This window comes from Castanea sativa, chromosome 8, assembly GCF_040712315.1.
Source record: "Castanea sativa cultivar Marrone di Chiusa Pesio chromosome 8, ASM4071231v1".
Lineage (NCBI taxonomy): Eukaryota > Viridiplantae > Streptophyta > Magnoliopsida > Fagales > Fagaceae > Castanea > Castanea sativa.
This window is the reverse complement of record NC_134020.1, coordinates 53,940,862-53,959,087: the sequence shown is the minus strand read 5'-3', so window position 1 is coordinate 53,959,087 and position 18,226 is coordinate 53,940,862. Positions and strand designations below refer to the sequence as shown.

The 18,226-nt window shown below is 39.6% G+C and overlaps 1 protein-coding gene across 2 annotated transcripts; it reads right to left on the bottom strand.

Annotated features, from left to right (window-relative positions):
- Nucleotides 1–180: 180 nt before the first annotated feature.
- Nucleotides 181–6,801, bottom strand: LOC142608041 (protein DETOXIFICATION 16-like). 2 transcript variants are annotated; one of them, XM_075779745.1, is made up of 8 exons: nt 6,483–6,797; nt 2,771–3,315; nt 2,463–2,546; nt 2,221–2,280; nt 1,866–2,104; nt 1,635–1,753; nt 894–980; nt 181–525 (listed from the first exon to the last, which is right to left on the bottom strand). In XM_075779745.1, the coding sequence occupies exons 1-8, from the start codon at nt 6,771–6,773 to the stop codon at nt 487–489; spliced, it is 1,464 nt and encodes a 487-aa protein (XP_075635860.1). In that variant the 5' UTR covers nt 6,774–6,797; the 3' UTR covers nt 181–486. The 2 variants fall into 2 exon arrangements, with proteins under 2 accessions (XP_075635860.1, XP_075635859.1); XM_075779744.1 differs by lacking the exon at nt 2,463–2,546 and having other exon boundaries at nt 2,221–2,277; nt 6,483–6,801.
- Nucleotides 6,802–18,226: the final 11,425 nt, after the last annotated feature.

Sequence of the window (18,226 nt, the reverse complement as noted above, 5' to 3'; positions counted from 1 at the left end):
GATTTACGTAATTTAACTTATACATGTCCATAGACAACCTCTAGAAGAGAGTTTCATTGAGAAAATTGAGAGACTACAAAAATGGGACAAATACTTACAATCCTCATCTACTTATTTTCTTTGTATACTTAGCAAACTTGACTACGTTCTCTTCTTTGTTTTCTAGTGATGTTGCATAACACAAGTGAAACATCCCATGTATATATAATAGACTAATGTCAGTGGAGGATTAGGTTTGCCGCACCTCAAAGAGTGAAAAAGTGTGGCCAAATATATACGTGATATAATCCTATGTGGTTCAAATGCAATCATGTACAATCACTCAAGCCAGCGACCAATAAATTATCATGTTCAATCATGTATAATCATGTACAATCGTGTACATAATTTTTATTCGTAAGAAAGGAATGAATTATCATCAATTTATTTTCTTGGTGTGACACTGTCGTGAGAAGTTAAACCAAATCCATGGCTCCTCATCAACAATTATGCCACCTCCTGAGCACCACGCACAACTTTCATTGCCTGAAAAAGGAAGGAAAAAAATTCCTCAAAAAATAATAGTAATTGTCAAAATTAAACCCAATGTAAGGAATAACTTTGGGCTTATATTGCAATACAAATTTTTTAGCAGAAAAATTTATGAGAAACTTGTTTTATACTTATAAGCTTGAACTGCATTTTTCAAGTTTTATTCATGCCATCTCAAAATAGTCCCATAGGATGTACATTTAGCCCTATGGCAGGGTCTCAATTTATTGGATCATTAATTTTTTATTTTATTTTATGAGTATTGGATCATTAATTAGTGCCTTCGTGTAGGGCAAAATTCTTAATTGATTCCTATAGATTAAGTCCTAGTCAAGGGCTTAAAACTAATGGAATTTTCTTACCTCTTGATTCCAATCAGTGCATAAGTTTACTGTAACAAGTGCGACAACTTGAACAGAAAGTCCACATATGATACCCATCCAAAGCCCCTAATTAAAACCAATTCCACAACGCCAATATCAATATACAAGAGAGAGATTAATAAATATCTAATATATTTGAAATATACATAATGAAAATGTTAAGGACACCGTGTACATACATATATATATATATATATATATATATATATATATATATATATTTACAATTGTTGATATGATATTTGTGAATATTGATTAGAATGTCATTTTCACTTAGGTCCACAACTGACACAATTTTTATTATGCGGTGAAAATGAGAATGTATATGTATCTGTCTTGAATGTGGGTGCATGGATTGCTCTCAAGTGGAGTTGTATGGGATTAAAACCCAATTCAAGTTTCCAACTTGTTTGCTGAAACCAATTTGGCTTTGAAGTCATTGATGAATGCAAAATGGTGCTGTGACCCACTCAAATAAAGGCATAAACTTATGCCGAATTATACCCTTTTGTTAGCCCATATATATATGATCCTTTGTAGTGCGGCAATTAACTATAATTCTCAAACTCTAGCAGCCTCATATATAAATATTTGCGGTTTGGATTTTTTTTTTTTTTAGACAGTATTTGTGCCACTATTAGTCACTCCATTTTCATAGTGAAACTTTCTGTGTGTGTTTTTGATTTATTTTTTTAATGCATGAGAGAGAGAGAGACTCACCATGCCTCCAAAATGAAAGATGAAAGCAAAGAGCACAGCAGAAGGAATTCCCACAAAATAGTAAGCGCCAAGATTTATAAATGAACATAGATTTTGCCACCCACATCCTCTAGCAGCACCTAGGTAGCCAAAACAGAAATTACAATGAAAACATTTGAATTCAAAGTAAGAAAAATGAAACAATCATTAACAATAGAACTTTGAGTAGTACTTGTGACAAGATTTTAAGACCTGAAAGTACACATTGGAATCCATCCAAGAAGTCTGATAATGCAAGCAGTGGCATCATTTTAGCAACGTATTTGATAACTTCTTCCTCTTTGCTATAAAGCTTTCCCCAAACATTGCGCACCAGAAGTGTAGTGATTCCTATTGTTGTACCCTCTAACAGGGCCAATGTGATCATGACTCGAAGAGCCAAAAGTGCACCATGTGGGCACCCAGCACCCAACTCATTTGACACTCTTGTACTATATATAATAGTAAGAAGAATCTCTTAGTTTTTGAGGGCAGTGCAGGGACTTTAGGAATTGATAATGGTGTTGAGTGTGAAAATCCATGTAAACCATGTCACTAAGACACTAACCTTATAGCACCTCCAAGACCAACAGAAATCATATAAACCATCCAGCATGTATTAAGGCTGTAGAACAATTACACATGAATTTCTTTTCGGCTGCATAGATATATATTTTACCTTAAGAAAGGTTTTAAGTACTAAAATTGTAGTTTGTGATCACAAGCTATAAGAAAATATAAGATATATGAATGTGCTCAATCTGTGATTTTTATCTTTGCAAAGATTAAGAATGTGATAAAAAATATCTTATTGATAATACCGATGTCTCTAATTTTGGATTTGGAAGAAGTCCAGACAAGAGAACAACCATTTCAAAAGACCAATATTCAAGACTGTTAATCAAAATTTCCAAAGTTAATAAAAAGAAGTAAATACTTCAATAGAAGTGACTTTTTGATGTAGTAATTACAATTTTATATACATGTTGTTACGGTTTGTTTTGAGTTCAAACCCTATTTCTACTTATGCACACAAATCAATGAGATAAAAGATAAAAAGGTCCATTTTTTTGGCAAGTAGAAAACATATTATTGGTGAGGGACAGATAAAAACTTACCATATCATAATTGCTGAAGGAACAGCTAGCTTTATGAAGCTAAGAATATCATGCAAGGATTCTTTGGAAAACCCAGTCCAAGTTTTCACGAAAGCTTGGGAAAATCTTACATAAATTGCCAACAAAAGCACATTAATCCAATTGGAAATGGAAATTGCCAAGGCAGCTCCTTTAATCCCAAGCTTGATTTTAAACACAAGAACCCAACAAACAAGAACGTGTAGCAAAGCCGTGAATCCAGAGCTTATCAACATAGGAATAACATTGTTTTGTGTTTGTAGAAATCTGTTTAGGCATTGTAGGAGACCATAGGCAAAAAGGCTTGGGATCATCCAACGATTGAAAACTCCTGCTTCAGTAGATATTTCATGGTCTTGGCCTAGTGCTATGAGAATGGTGCTTGTGTGATACCAAATTGTTGCTAGAGGAATGCTTAAGGCTAAAAGGGTTAGCATAGCTCGTTGTGTGTGTACACCAAGCATGTGGTACTGTTTTGCTCCATAGGCTTGCCCACATAATGTCTCCAATGCACTTCCCATTCCTAGCTATAAGAAATTTTTGAAAGAGAGGAAGTTGAATATAATGTAATAGAGATGAGCATCTGCATCAAAATGCTACTTTCTAATGAAAAATGGGGATGATGCATGAAAACGCAAGAAGCTTTAGTAAGGTCATTAATCTATTTAGAACAAATTTTGGCTAAAACTAGAAAAACAAAATATTTTTAACTACTTTATTTAGATTTGTAAAAAAAATTAAACCTCAATCTTTAAAAATTTTAAAAAATTAACCCTAAATTTTTAAAAGTAACAAATTAAATCATAGCCAATTTAAATGGAACAACATTGTCTTAATATAGGCTGAAATTTACTTTTAAAATTAAAATATTGAATTTATGACCTTTTAAGATTTCAAGGTTTATTTTATTACTTTAAAATTAATAATTTAATTTGTTATGCATAACTGCGTGTGTGTCTGTTTGTTTGTCAAAAAAAGAAAAATTGTTATACCCTAAATTATAGAATTTTAATATAAAAATGTATTTTTCCCATGTATTCTTATTGTGTTCTGACCACCAGCTTAACCTGTAGGTTGTGCGGGCCACGGTTGAATCTTATTCTTATTTAAAGTTTACGGTCCAGAGTCCAGAGTCCAGACTGGGTGGAAAAACCCATTGACACGGCATTGGACCCAATTTCCTATATTTATTTCAAGCCCATATGTATATATATATATATATATATATATATATATATATATATATATATATATATATATATGGACTAATTGAAAAAAAAGGCCTATATAGATTTAAGAAGCAATCAAAAATCGATGAGGTATGCCTTTCAATTCTAGCATAAGATATAAGGGTTAAAATTTAGAGATAATTCTTTAGGTGATCCATATTAGGTTTTTTAATTAAATTCAAACATATGGTCATATTAAATTTAGTTTTTACTAGAAAAAAAAATTATTTGGGTTGTTTTAATCAATGCAATCAATTTAAAAAAAAAAAAATCAATGCAATCATGTATTTGAATATAGTTAGAGAACCTAAGGTATGATACATAAAAGAGTAATACTATAGATGTTACAAATTTTACTTTATAATTGAATCAAATTGATGTATCAAACTATCAATAAGTACAAAACCGTAGTTTAAACATTTATTTATTATCGTTTTAAAATTCACCGATCACATTCATTGTTACATAAGTTTTTTTTAAAGGTTGTGTAATAAATTTGTAATATATATTTTTAACATTTTCCTTGAAAAAACTATACTTTTTTTTTAGAAAGTAAAAAAAAAAAACTATACTTAAGTTTTACTTATTAGTCAAGAGTTTTGTAGATTAATGGATAACTTGTCTCATTCCTCAAGATAACAATAGTTTAAATAATGGAATTCTTCTCTCCTATTGTGATGATCTTCAACAGTTTAACACTCATCGTGAATTTCATGGTCATGTTGTAGTTGTGGTAAGGGGTGGAGCCGCAGGGGGAAGAGGGGGCAAGTGCCCCCGGCTCCTCAAAAAATGACTTTTAAATGAAAAACTTTAACTCTTTAAGGTCTTGCCTTTCCTGACATGAGAAATGAAAAAACAAAGAAGCATTCTCACACCAACCAATTTGTACCACTGATATAAGAAAAAAACCAGAAACCTATACTACTTAATTAGCAAGCCTAGCACCTAAGAAAAAGACACATCTTCTTACTTCTTTAAGTGCCCGTTTGTTTAAGCTTTTAGAAGCTAAAATGTGCCTTTTGAAACCAAAAAAATAAAATATGCATTTGGTAAGGTTTTAAAAGTTGTTTTTTATAAAAAAAATTGCATTTTCATTTGTAAAGGAAAAGCCTAAATCATGAAAGCAACAAAGAGCTCCATTGCAAAAAAACACTGAAGTGCGTTTCATGTAACCGTTGGAAGTTGCACAAATTTCTCAAATTGCCCACTAATTATTCTTAAAAACCCAATTTTATCCCTTGGCTTATAACACAATTTTACACAGTGAAAGTGAGCACCACAAATCAAAGATTGTAGCAACAGCCCTAGAGAACCAGAGCAGATCACAAGTTCACAAACAAGCTTGATCAACGGTGCAGCCCCAGGTTCCTCTCCTTTGTGAAAATTGATAAACTGAGGAGGTGAATGAAACAAACGATGAAGAAGATCTGAAGATGACAAGGGAGGAACAAGAACTTGAGAGCTCTAGCAGCACGACAAGGGAAAAGATTAAAAAAGAAAAAGAAAAGGAAGATGAAGATGAAGAGAAAAGACAACGATGAAAGGAAATGCAAAAAAAGAGAATGTGGTCAGATATATGTGGTGGGGGTAAAAAGAGTGAAAAAGGAAGCTTCAAGATGCGATCAAATATATGTGGTGGGGGTTAAAAGGAGTAAAAAAGGAAGCTTCCTTGCAAAATATTATTATTAAAATAATACCAATAATATATTTATTATTTTTATTTTTATTATTCTTATTATTGTTAAGTAGTTTTTTTTAGTAAGTATTATAAAGTAGTTGATTTAAGAATGAAATAAACTCATTTATATATATATTGTCCTTTTTGGTAATTTACCACTTAAACTGCTGCTTTTATAAGTGCTAGCCAAACACTCACTTTTTTCAAAAAATATTTTTTAATAATTTTTACCAAACACTCAACTTTTTCAAAAAAAACACTTTTTCATTCCGCACTTTTTAAAACTCTCACTTTTTCAAAAAGCATAATATCAAAAAGTTGAACCAAACTCACCCTAAAGCCACTGTCAAATATGATTTCACCACACCACACCACACTACACCACAGTACCACACCATTCCTACTACCCTTTTATATTTTCTCCCGAATCCCTTTTTTTTTTTTTTTTCATTTCAAACCAGCCACAACAACTCAATCAATAGGCCCCATATTAATATTATAAAAAAATATAATATAATAATAATAAGTAAATTTTTTTTTGAGAAACAATAATAAGTAATTTTAGAGACACAATAAAATGTTATAACAATTATAGTTGTTACAGTTGTTTATTTATTTATTATTAATATTGATCAATTTTCTTTAGGCTATTTTTTTATATTATCTTTTAATTTTGTTCTTCTAAACTGAAATCCTAACTCCGCCGCGGGTTGTGGTTACCGTTGATCACCACAAAAATAGCCTATGGTACAAGAGAAATTAAACTCATGAAATAGAACCCACTTACCAGGACAGTGTAACCAGTGACTGAAGCAAAGGAAGATCCCATGGAAGCACCAGAAAGAGGCAGCTCTCCTAAATGACCATTGAACATCACTGATATAACTTGTAAGCTGTACTGCAATATACTAACGGCTATGAGAGGCCCTGCTAGCCCTAGTTGCTTTCTTGTTTCTTCAACAAAATTTGCTCTTCTACACCAATCTTTTTCTGATCTTTCTTCTCCTTCCATTTCATGGCTTCTTTCCTGGGTCGTAATTAGATTAGATCCAAGACCTGAATATTCTCCTCTTTCCATTCTCAGTATCTTTAGCCAAAGTGAGATGGAGGATGGAGGTGAATATTTATTATAACGTGCTATAATATCGCTAAATATAAAATAATTAGTAACCGGACAAAAAATGTCACACGCATCTTTTATTAGTATAAATATATATAAACTCAAACTTGTGGTTGACGCCAATTAGTAACAGTAACACAAACTAACCAATGACCTTTAGATCAAATAACATTATTTGGTGTTTTTAAGGAACATATTTAAAATTCAGGTGTATTTAGATACTGCTTATTTTGTTGAAACTGAAAAATTATTGTTGAAAATTAAAAGTTAGTTAAAATAATACAGTGGAGCCCATGAATAGTTACAAAAAGTGCAGTGGGCCCATGAATAGTAGCAAAAATAAACTGAATAGTAAAATAATTTTAATTTTTAATTCTAACTCAAATGCACACTCAAATCCATTTTTTCCCTCTTAAAATGTATCAAAAATTAGTAACATGGAACAGAATTTTTGTTTTCTAAATTCTGATCCTCATTGTGCAAGCTAATTAGGGAATAATAATTCTACAAACAATGTAATCTTCAGTTGAACTTGGATCAAATTTTCAGGTCAATCTAATAAACGTATTTAAGGTTTAAATTCTCTTTCTCCCACTTAAAATATAATATGTAAAAATTGAAAATTATATTGAAAAAACAAGAACTTTCAGGAATTTAAGGGTAAAGAATACTGCTTCTCAAAAAAAAAAAAAAAGGGTAAAGAATAATACTAGCTAGAATAATTTGTGGTTTTGAGACAAGCAAGAGATTATGAGACTGTTTTGTTTATTTTTTGGGAGAGTACATAACAAAGGATTTCGCCTTAAGGACCAAAACAAATTAACCGAAACAAGCAGCAAGAGAAAACTGCACAAACTACAAAGTAGATACTTACGGGGACAAAAAACTACAAAGCAGATTAAGGTATTTAATTGGCCCCATTAATTAAGCAACTAGCTAGCAACCCACTATGAAATCAAACGCACTCCTAAGCACAGCAAAATTACCCTAGTTCAAAAACAGTGAGAAAGGGACATGTCATCTGCTACAAAGATTCTATTTTCGAGAGAACTCTTTACTTTCCTCTAAGGTAGTACTCTATGCCTTATATTTAACTAACTTGTAACCTAATGTATATATATAAATATACTTAAAGATATATAATAAGATACATAATATATATATATATATATATATATATATATATATATAATTTAAATACTAATGATAGTCATTTTTATATCTTGTTAACTGTTTAAAAAATTTTGTAAGGATATTATTTGATATAAAATGTAAATTTTCATTTTTTTTAATTATTGTGAAACACTTTTTTTTTTTTAGATTTATTTATTTTAGACTATTTGGTTTTTGTACTTAATAACTCACTTGGATGAATATTTATGATGTGATCCCACATTTGATTCTAAAATTAAGAAATAAAACTCTTTAATAATAAATAATTTAGGATATGTAAGTGCACAATTGCACCTGGCCCCAGGAGCAGTTACGGGCTCAGGCCCAATGAGCCTTAAACAATATGAATTTGTAGAGTGTGGGTTTGAAACCCAGGTTAGAAGTATGTGAGGATTAAATGACAAGCCAAAGATTGCAAACACCTGGAGACAACAAGGAATTTGTAAATCAACCTCCTCGGAATTTGTACTTAATAACTCACTTGGATGAATATTTATGATGTGATCCCACATTTGATTCTAAAATTAAGAAATAAAACTCTTTAATAATAAATAATTTAGGACATGTAAGTGCACAATTGCACCTGGCCCCAGGAGCAGTTACGGGCTCAAGCCCAATGAGCCTTAAACAATATAAATTTGTAGAGTGTGGGCTTGAAACCCAGGTTAGAAGTATGTGAGGATTAAATGACAAGCCAAAGATTGCAAACACCTGGAGACAACAAGGAATTTGTAAATCAACCTCCTCGGACATAAGCCAAGAGTTGTTCTTATATTATCTCTTCCTCTTTTTTCTTTTCCTTTTGGATTACAAAAAAGTCAGTCCCCCTTTTCTGTTCTAGGTTGCTCCTTAAATACTCTTCTTTTTGATACTTTGTACACGTGTTGCCCCAACTCCCCCTTAACCTAGATATTTCTTTTCTCAGTGCCTTTGAATAGTAACCAGAAGTTTCCCTTCCACTATTCAGGTGTCACTTCCCCATTAATGCGGCCAGGGTGGTAGGTGCAGGGTCTTTAATGTGGAGATGGCAGCCTTTATCTTTGGTATTTCTCTAACATCGGTGCTTCTAGGACATTCAAGGGTTCACCCCCTTTAACCAGTAGTCTTGACCGTGTCATTCCCTAACCTTTACCATGAAGTCCCAGGTTTTCCGGTGTCCATCTGAAGGGAAATTCACCCTCGGTTGGATCCTCGGATCCTCGGCGTATGGGCCGACCCGTAGTACTGTCAAGTTCTAAACCCAAGAGCAAGTCGGCCTTTCTTAGCATGGCCCAACGGCCCATATTCCCATCAGGGTCTTTTTACTCCCCACAATAGCCCCTCAAAACTCTAATTTTCAACGTCCGAGGAGAAAAATAGGGTTTTGATCTAATGAGAACCTACTCCACACATTTTGTGAATGATTACACTTGTAGAAATCGTTTCGCGTCCCAGAAGATGCCACTTGGCGGTTTTATTTTAAAAAACGCGCGCATTTATTGCTGTAAGCTACACTTTGTCCCCCACGTTCAACGGCGAGATGGGTATCCAACGGTCCTCGTTACTCCACTAAAATTTGGGCGGGACGAATATAATTTCGAGGCCGCCTTTCCGCACATCGTGGCGCTTCGGGAACCGGCGCCTTCATTTAATTCCCCAGGGACTAATCCCATCAAAACATCAGCAATCATACTTTACCTGCAAAAAACCGTGGAAATTTGCACACCTTCAACTTTGTAAGTTCTTGCTCTCTCTATTCTTAACCATTTCTCCTCAGATATAGTCCTCGGCTGTCCTCGTAGATATTCACCCCTTTAGAGTTTAGCCTTTCGTTCTTTTCTGATGGGTAGGTTTAAGTGTTTAGTGGATACCGCCGCTGGAATGGAAGGCTTCAGAGCCAAATATCACATTCCCGGCGATGTAGGGTTAAAATATTGCCCGGCAGAAGCCGTGACCGGTTCTAGAAAAGAGGGAGAGGTTATCATCCCAATGATAGCCTTTATAGAGGGTGGGATGACCCTCCCAATGAAACCTGTAACTAGGGAATACCTTCGCAACCACCGGTTGTGTCCCGATCAGTGCCTCCCAAACGTTTTTAGAGTTTTGGGTAGTGTCGATGCTCTAAACGAGCAAATGGGTCTAAACCTCACCTGGCACGACGTCGTCTTTCTGTACGAATCCCATAAACTCTCCAAAGTAGGTTATTATATTAAATCCCGTTCCAGCGTCGTTAGGCTAATCTCCTGTCTGCCCAAATCCAACAAAGGCATGAAGGATGACTACCTGATCGTTTCTGGGAACTGGCACGATGGCCTCCACTGCCCAGTTGAGTGGGGAGATCCAGGTGCGACACCTTAGGATTAACCTTCCCCCCCCTCCGCACAAACTCCTCTAACACTCACACAAATGTGTATTCACATTTATTTAGGTTTATTATATGTTGTGTGAATCTGACCATGTTCGTGTGATTTGGTGTCTTCTTTTGCAGATAAGCAACACGTGCGCCCACGCTTAAGCCACTGCAACGTTGCAGATCTCAACCGAGTATTGCTCTCTGAGGTGTTTGTCAGCGAGGACCTACAACTCAGAGCTGCTCATCTGATTCTAGGATACAATCCCATCTCCTCGGACTTCCAAGAGATAGAAAACGCCATAGTAGCGGGTGACCGAAGGCGAAAGAAGATCAACGTAGTCCGGCCCCATTTTTTGGACGACCACGATCTCCCTGACGCCCCTCACACCGTACTGCATCTACAACCGATTGCTGCAGTCCCTCTAGCTACACACTCCCAGGCAATTGCTGTCCCAGAGGAGCAAGTGTCTTCTTCAAACATGCTAGACGAGGAGATAGAACAGTTCCGATTTGAAGACACCGAAAGACCGCGAGGGAACCAGTTCGTTGTACTCTCTGACGAGGAAGAAGAAGCCACTGAGGCCTCTGGAATTGCAGGGTTCGTAGTTGCCCGACCGGAAGGCGAAGCCGAGGAAGACATGGATAGGATGCAGGATCTCCTAATCAAGAGAGGTGCGAAGGTCGCCGAGAAAAAGACGGGGGCGTCCCAAGCTCTTCAAACTTTGCCACCTCCCCCTCCTCCAGTCGAGCCAAAACTCCCAGCCGAGGATCCCAAAAAGAAGAGAAAGGGGGAGGCCGAGGGGACGATCAGCAAGGACCCCAAAAAACCACGACAACAGCCTCCAGCGGCTCAGCAGCAGAAGCTGGATAAAGGCAAGGGTAGGGCCCGCTCAGTTGAAAGCGGGGAAATCAGGAACGTGGCCGAAGTGCGCCGAGCACCGACCACGTGGTCCCCCGACTTAAGATTGGACGGTGCACCCATCTCCTGCCAATCCAGTATAAGGGCGGTTCAATAAGGCCATGCCCACCACTTGGCCGAAGTGTTGGAGCGCCCTCTTTTGCTGCCCAAGGACATGGAAACTTTGGAAAAAATGAGCCAGCCACAACTATTCCTTTCTTTAAAAAGAGACTTAGCGCTGGTAAGTTTACCCCTTTTTAGGAAGATTCCACTTTTAACAATATTCATAAGTTTTTTACTATTCCTGATTCCCTTATACTTTGTTGCAGGCCATTCAGGAAGTCTTTGTAGCCGAGAAGTTCATAGAAGACACTCGGAAGAAGGCCAGAACTGAGTAGGAGATTAGGATGGAGACTGAGAAGTCCTTGGGCACAGCCCTTGCTGAAAATGAGAAGCTTACTTCGGAGGTGGCTGAGCTGAGGAGAGAGAAAAATGGGGTCGAGTCAAACTTGAAGACTATGAAGACCCAGATAGAAGGGCAGCGCAAGCTCCTTCGTGAAAAAGATGATGAGCTCGCCTGAGTCCAAAGGGAACGCTCGGATTTAGAAAAAGAACTTACGCTGATGAAGGAAGAAGCCAGCTCATTCCAACGCTCCTTACAGGCTGCCAAGCAGACGAGCTACGAGGAAGGGGTAGCAACCACCGAGGAGCAGCTGACAGAGGCCTTCGCGGCTTTGTGCCGGGAGTACTGTCAGAAAGTCTGGGGGGAAGCCCTAAACGTAGCTGGAGTTCCTCTATCCTCGGATCTGAGGAAGTCCGAGAACGTTTGGCTTCCCCTGGAGATACAGGAGATTGAAGAGGATCCTGCTGCTACACCTACCCCTGACTCAACTCTCCCTGCTCTGCCTCCGATGGTCCCACAGCTAATTCCAGATCCTACAGAACCTTCAGGTTCCAACAAAGAAAAGGAAGGAGGCGAGGATGCAGAGAAGGACTTGAGCCAAAAGGTGGAACCCAACGTCCTTCCAACTAAGACAGCAGACAAAGGAAAGCAAGTCATGACTCCCTTTGAGCTGGAGTTGAAAGAGACCGAGGCCACCAGTACCTCTCAGCAAGACCCTCCTCCAAAAGCTTAGGACCTAGCCTTAGGACTTCTCTTTTTCTACATCTGCCTTAAATATGTAATGTACATTTAAGTAATTAATGAAGAAGTATTTCGTTTGATTCTCATTTATGTTGCATCCATTCTACTTTATTCTTGTTATATTGGTCATAAAGATTGCCATTAGTACAGGGTCAAAAAGGGGCAGAGCAAACAAATCTAACTTCAAGTTTTGCACAATCATAACTTCCACGCAGTCATTCGCGTGTTATTAAAAACTTAATAAAAAGTGATATGGCTAATATGTTTAAACAATGCCTTGGTTAAAAAGGAGAGACCTCATATAACGATTAAGACCTTATAATGTGTAACATTGTTTTTCGTAGGATGTAAGATCCGAGGACCACCCCTTCCTCACATAAATTTGCTTAATATTTTTAAAGAAATAAAACTTAAGATCCAAGTTATTGAACGGTAAGGCACTAACTCCCAGACACAATAAGAAGTTAACTTTGATCAAGTTTATGGTCCAAGGACAAGACTTAACTAATTTTCCATTTGATTCTTTAGACCATTAACTTCAAATGTTAATTTTCCCAAAGTAGGAGGTCCGAGGACCCGACATAACTAAGGTTCTGTTTAACAAATGATAAGATATCAATTTCTACAAGGTTAGTGGTCCGAGGACGACACTTAACCAAGTTTCTGTTTGATTCTTAAGAACAATAGCTTCAAATGTTAATTTTTCCAAAGTAGGAGGCCCGAGGACCCAACATAACTAAGGTTCTGTTTAACAAATGATAAGATATCAATTTCCACAAAGTTAGTAGTCCGAGGACGACACTTAACCAAGTTTCTGTTTGATTCCTAAGGATAATAGCTGCAAGCATCATAGGTACTCATAACTTTGAAATATTTAACTGACAAAAGCACATTTTATTAATAATAATACCTTCTAAGGTTATTTACATTCCATTGACGTGGTACAATTCGTTCGTCCAGGTCAGCTAACCGATACGACCCTATGCCTGCTACTGAAACTATGCGATAGGGGCCTTCCCAGTTGGGTCCTAGTTTACCCCAAGCTGGGTTCTTAGAAGTGCCTACAACTTTCCTTAGTACAAGATCACCAGGTGCAAGTGGCCTTAGCTTCACGTGGGCACATATCCTCGTTTTAGCTTCTGTAGATAATAAGCCATTTGGACCATAGCTGCCTCGCGCTGTTCCTCAAGTAAATCAAGATCTTTCTCCAGGAGTCCCTTGTTATTCTTTGGGCTAAAAGAACTCGTCTTTAGAGTAGGAAAACCAGATTCCAGAGGTATCACCGCCTCGGCTCCATAAGTCATAGAGAATGGCGTTTCTCCAGTGGACCTGCGCGGTGTGGTCCGATACGTCCACAGAACATGAGGGAGCTCTTCTACCCATCTGCCTTTCGCATCGTCCAACCTCTTCTTGAGCCCGTTGACTATGACCTTGTTAACGGCCTCGGCTTGCCCATTTCCCTGAGGATAAGCTGGGGTAGAGTATCTATTTATGATACCCATGTCACCACAATATTGCCTAAAGACCTTGCTGTCAAATTGAACGCCATTGTCTGAGACAAGTGTATGTGGGATACCGAATCTAGTGACAATATTTTTCCAGATAAATTTCTTGGAATCAACATCTCGGATATTGGCTAAGGGCTCGGCTTCAACCCATTTAGTGAAGTAGTTTGTCCCTACGAGCAGCCATCTTTTGTTTCCTGTGGCCCTCGAAAATGGCCCTACTATGTCCAATCTCCATTGTGCGAAAGGCCAAGGACTGGAGAGAGGGTTGAGAACCCCTCCAGGTTGATGAATATTAGGGGCGAATCTCTGGCATTGATCACATTTTTTGGCATAGTCCTGAGCCTCCCTCTGCATATTGGGCCACCAATAACCCTGAGTCAGGGCTCTATGGGCTAAGGACCTTCCCCCAGTGTGGCTCCCACAAATTCCCTCATGCAGTTCCTCCAGTAACGCTTCTGTTGATTCAGGGTGCACACACAACAGGTACGGTCCTGAAAAGGATCGTTTGTACAGCTTCTGGTCCTCGGACAACCGGGTTAATCCAACTAGGGCCAGGCCTTATCAGATGAACATGAACTGTGCTGACGACAGTAAGGGTTGGCTCCAACAGATCCTCCACAAGGATAACCCTAGGCAATTCCTGAGCCGAGGAAGTTGCCAACGTAGCCAAAGAATCTGCATGAGTGTTTGCACTCCTAGAAATATGTGCTAAGATGAAGGAGTCAAATTCAACTTGCTGACGCTTAACCTGGACCAAGTATTCTTGCATTCTGGGGTCTCTAGCCTCCATGGTCCCCATCACTTGGCCGACCACTAACTGAGAGTCCGAAAACACATGGATTTCTTTGCCACCCATCTTACGTACCATCTGCATGCCTACTAAAACTGCTTCATATTTGGCCTCATTGTTAGTAGCCGAGAATGCCAATCTCAAAGATTTTTCGATGACAATTCCCTCAGGGGACGTTAGAACAAGTCCAACACCAGACTCTCTCTGATTAACCGCCCCATCCACATACACTTTCCAAATCGGAGGCATTGCAGCTGTAATCACACCAACTGATTTTTCATCCATGTGTGCTTCTTTTGGAGTTTCTTCTAGCAATGGTTCGGTAAACTCTGCCACCAAGTCAGCAAGTACCTGGCCCTTCACCGAGGTGCGAGGCTTGTACTTAACATCAAAGGCTCCCAAAATGGTTCCCCATTTTGCCACCCTGCCAGAATAATCAGCACTGCGTAACACCGCCTTGAGAGGCAATTGGGTCAGAACAACCACAGTATGAGACTGGAAATAATGAGGAAGTTTACGCGTGGCGTGGACTACGGCCAGAAGCGCTTTTTCCAAGGGCAGGTAGCGCACCTCGGCCTCATTCAAGGACTTACTAACGTAGTAGACCGGTCTTTGCACTCCACTTTCATTCCTTATAAGGACTAGGCTCACCGCGTGGACAGCCACTGCCAGATAAGCAAACAAAACCTCGTCCACCTTAGGGCGAGACAAAATGGGTGGTTGAGAAAGATATTGCTTAAGCTGCTGGAAAGCTAACACGCAGTCCTCGGTCCATTGAAACCCTTTCCACTTATTCAACAATTGAAAGAAAGGACGGCATCGGTCAGCTGACCGAGAGATAAACCTATTCAATGCAGCAATCATTCCAGTCAGTTTTTGGATCTCTTTTGGATTCCGAGGCGGCTGCAAATCCTGAATAGCCTTGACCTGCGCTGGGTTCACCTCTATGCCTCTGTGAGTAATCATGTACCCCAAAAACTTTCCAGACCCCACGCCAAAAGAGCACTTTGAGGCGTTAAGGCGCAGCCTATACTTTCTTAGCATCTGGAAGGTGTTGGCCAGATCTTTCATGTGTGAAGGTATTGTTTTACTCTTCACTACCATATCATCCACATATACTTCAATGGTCTTCCCCAGTTGTTGTTCAAACATTCGGGTCATCATTCTTTGGTAAGTAGCCCCAGCATTTTTCAACCCAAATGGCATAACCTTATAATGATAGTTCCCGGTTGGAGTAATGAAAGCAGTCTTCTCCTGGTCTTCCAACGCCAAGGGAATCTGATGGTAACCCTGGAAGGCGTCCAGAAAACTCATCCGAGGATGTCCGACGGTAGCATCCACCAGTTGATCAATACGAGGCATTGGGAACGAATCCTTGGGGCAGGCCTTGTTCAAATCTGTGAAGTCCACACATACTCTCCATGTGCCGTTCTTCTTTTTAACAACAACTGTATGGGCCAACCACTCGGGATAGAAAACTTCTTTGATAGCCCCAGCCCTCTTGTGTTTGAGCACCTCTTGCTTCACAGCTTCAGAATGTTCTTTGGAAGAACGCCGGGGTGGCTGCCTTCACGGCACAATGGTAGGATTGACGTTTAAGTGATGACAGATAAAACTCGGATCTACGCCTGGAGCCTCGTAGGGGTCCCACGCAAAAACATCCATATTGTTCTTCAGAAACTCCAACAACTCCATCTTCTCTTGATGTGGCAAACGTATGCCAACTTGGAAGAACCTCTCTGGGTCATCTGCTATTATAAACTTCTCTAACTCCTCACAAACAGCTTCATCTCCTGTCACCGCTCCAGGTGCATCCGGAGCTGTTAATTGCTATGACTCTTGGATGGGCAAAGTTGATGACTCAGCTGCTGACTGACGCAGCACTGCGGTTGATATGCATTGCCTGGCCACTAATTGGCTGCCGAGGATTTCCTCTACATATTCTCCCGAGGGAAATTTAACCTTAACATGCAAGGTAGAGGAGACAGCTCCCAGAGCATGCAACCATGGCCTGGCGAGGATAGCTGTATATGGGGAGTACGCATCGACCACGATGAAATCCACCTCCACCGTTTCCGAGCCAGATTGGACGGGCAAACGAATCTGTCCTTTTGGCACAACGGCCCTTCCCTCAAAGCTTATAAGTGGTGAGTCATAAGGAGTAAGATCATCCAACGTCAGCCTTAGCCCCCTGAATAAATCAGGGTACATGATATCTGCACCGCTGCCCTGATCAATCATCACTCTCTTCACATCATAACTTCCTATTCTAAGAGTGACCACAAGAGCATCGTCATGGGGTTGAATAGTACCAACCTTATCTTCCTCCGAAAATCCCAAGATGGGTAAGGTCCCTTTCAACCTCTTCGGCCTGCAGCCTGGTTCCTCGGCCTGAGGATGTGAAACTGCCATTACCCTGGTGGGACCCGAACCGGTCCTGCCAGGTGCAGCAAAAATAACATTTATTGTTCCTAACGCCGGTCGAGATGAATAGTTCCTCTGATTATTCGAACCAGATTGACTGCCCTGTCCACCAGGTTGACACAAATGCTGCTTCAATTTTCCTTCACTAACAAGCTGCTCCAAGTGGTTCCAAAGGGTCCGACAATTCTCGGTAGTGTGACCCGCATCCTGATGATACTGGCAAAAGAGGTTCTGATTTCTCATCGCAGGATCCCCTGACATCTTACCAGGCCATTTAAAGAAGGGCTCCTTACGAACTTTCTCCAGTAACTGATGTACTGGTTTTCGGAACACAGTGCTTACGGCCTGAGGTGCTGCCGAGCCGGACTGCCAAACGTAATCTTTCCTCGGCTTGTTGTTGTGGTACCTGTCCGACCTGAAATCCCTTCTTTCCTGCAGGATAACCTTCTCCTTACCCTTTCCTTGTTGCTGGTCCTCCTCCACCCTCTTGTACTCGTCAATACGATCCATGAGACGACGTACGCTGCGAACGGGCTTTTTGGTCAAAGACTTTCTCAAGTCATGATCAGTAGGAAGACCCACCTTAAAGGTATTGAGCGCAACCTCATCAAAGTCACCATCTATTTCATTAAACATCTCCCAATAATGGTCGGAGTATGCTTTTAACGTCTCCCCTTCCCTCATGGACATGGATAACAGCGAATCCAATGGCCGAGGTACTCTGCTACACGTAATGAACCGCGAAGCGAATGTTCTAGTAAGCTCCCCAAACGAACCTATAGACCCCGACTTAAGGCCGTTGAACCACCTCATAGCCACAGGTCCGAGGCTAAAAGGGAAAACCTTACACATCAAAGTCTCGTTGTGAGAGTGCACCGCCATCCTCTAGTTAAAGTGACTCACGTGCTTCACCGGATCAGTCCGGCCATTATAGATGGTAAAAGTGGGCTGGGTAAACCTCCTAGGAAGCCTTCCCCTCTCAATCCTCCGTGTAAACGGAGATTTGGAGAGTTGGTGCAACGCCCTACTCATAGCATCGTTGCCTAAGCCCTTAGAATGAAGCTTCTTACGCCTGCGAGTTGGCTGGTCGTCCTCCTCACCGGAGGACGTTGCACTGGTGGGTGAGCGCGACCTTGAGCTGT

Coding starts and splice junctions, on each gene's coding strand:
- LOC142608041 (XM_075779745.1), bottom strand. CDS start 6,773: ATGGAAAGAGGAGAATATTCAGGTCTTGGATCTAATCTAATTACGACC. Junction 3,316..6,482: donor TCACTGGTTACACTGTCCTG/GTAAGTGGGTTC, acceptor AATTTCTTATAG/CTAGGAATGGGAAGTGCATT. Junction 2,105..2,220: donor GGTCTTGGAGGTGCTATAAG/GTTAGTGTCTTA, acceptor TATTATATATAG/TACAAGAGTGTCAAATGAGT.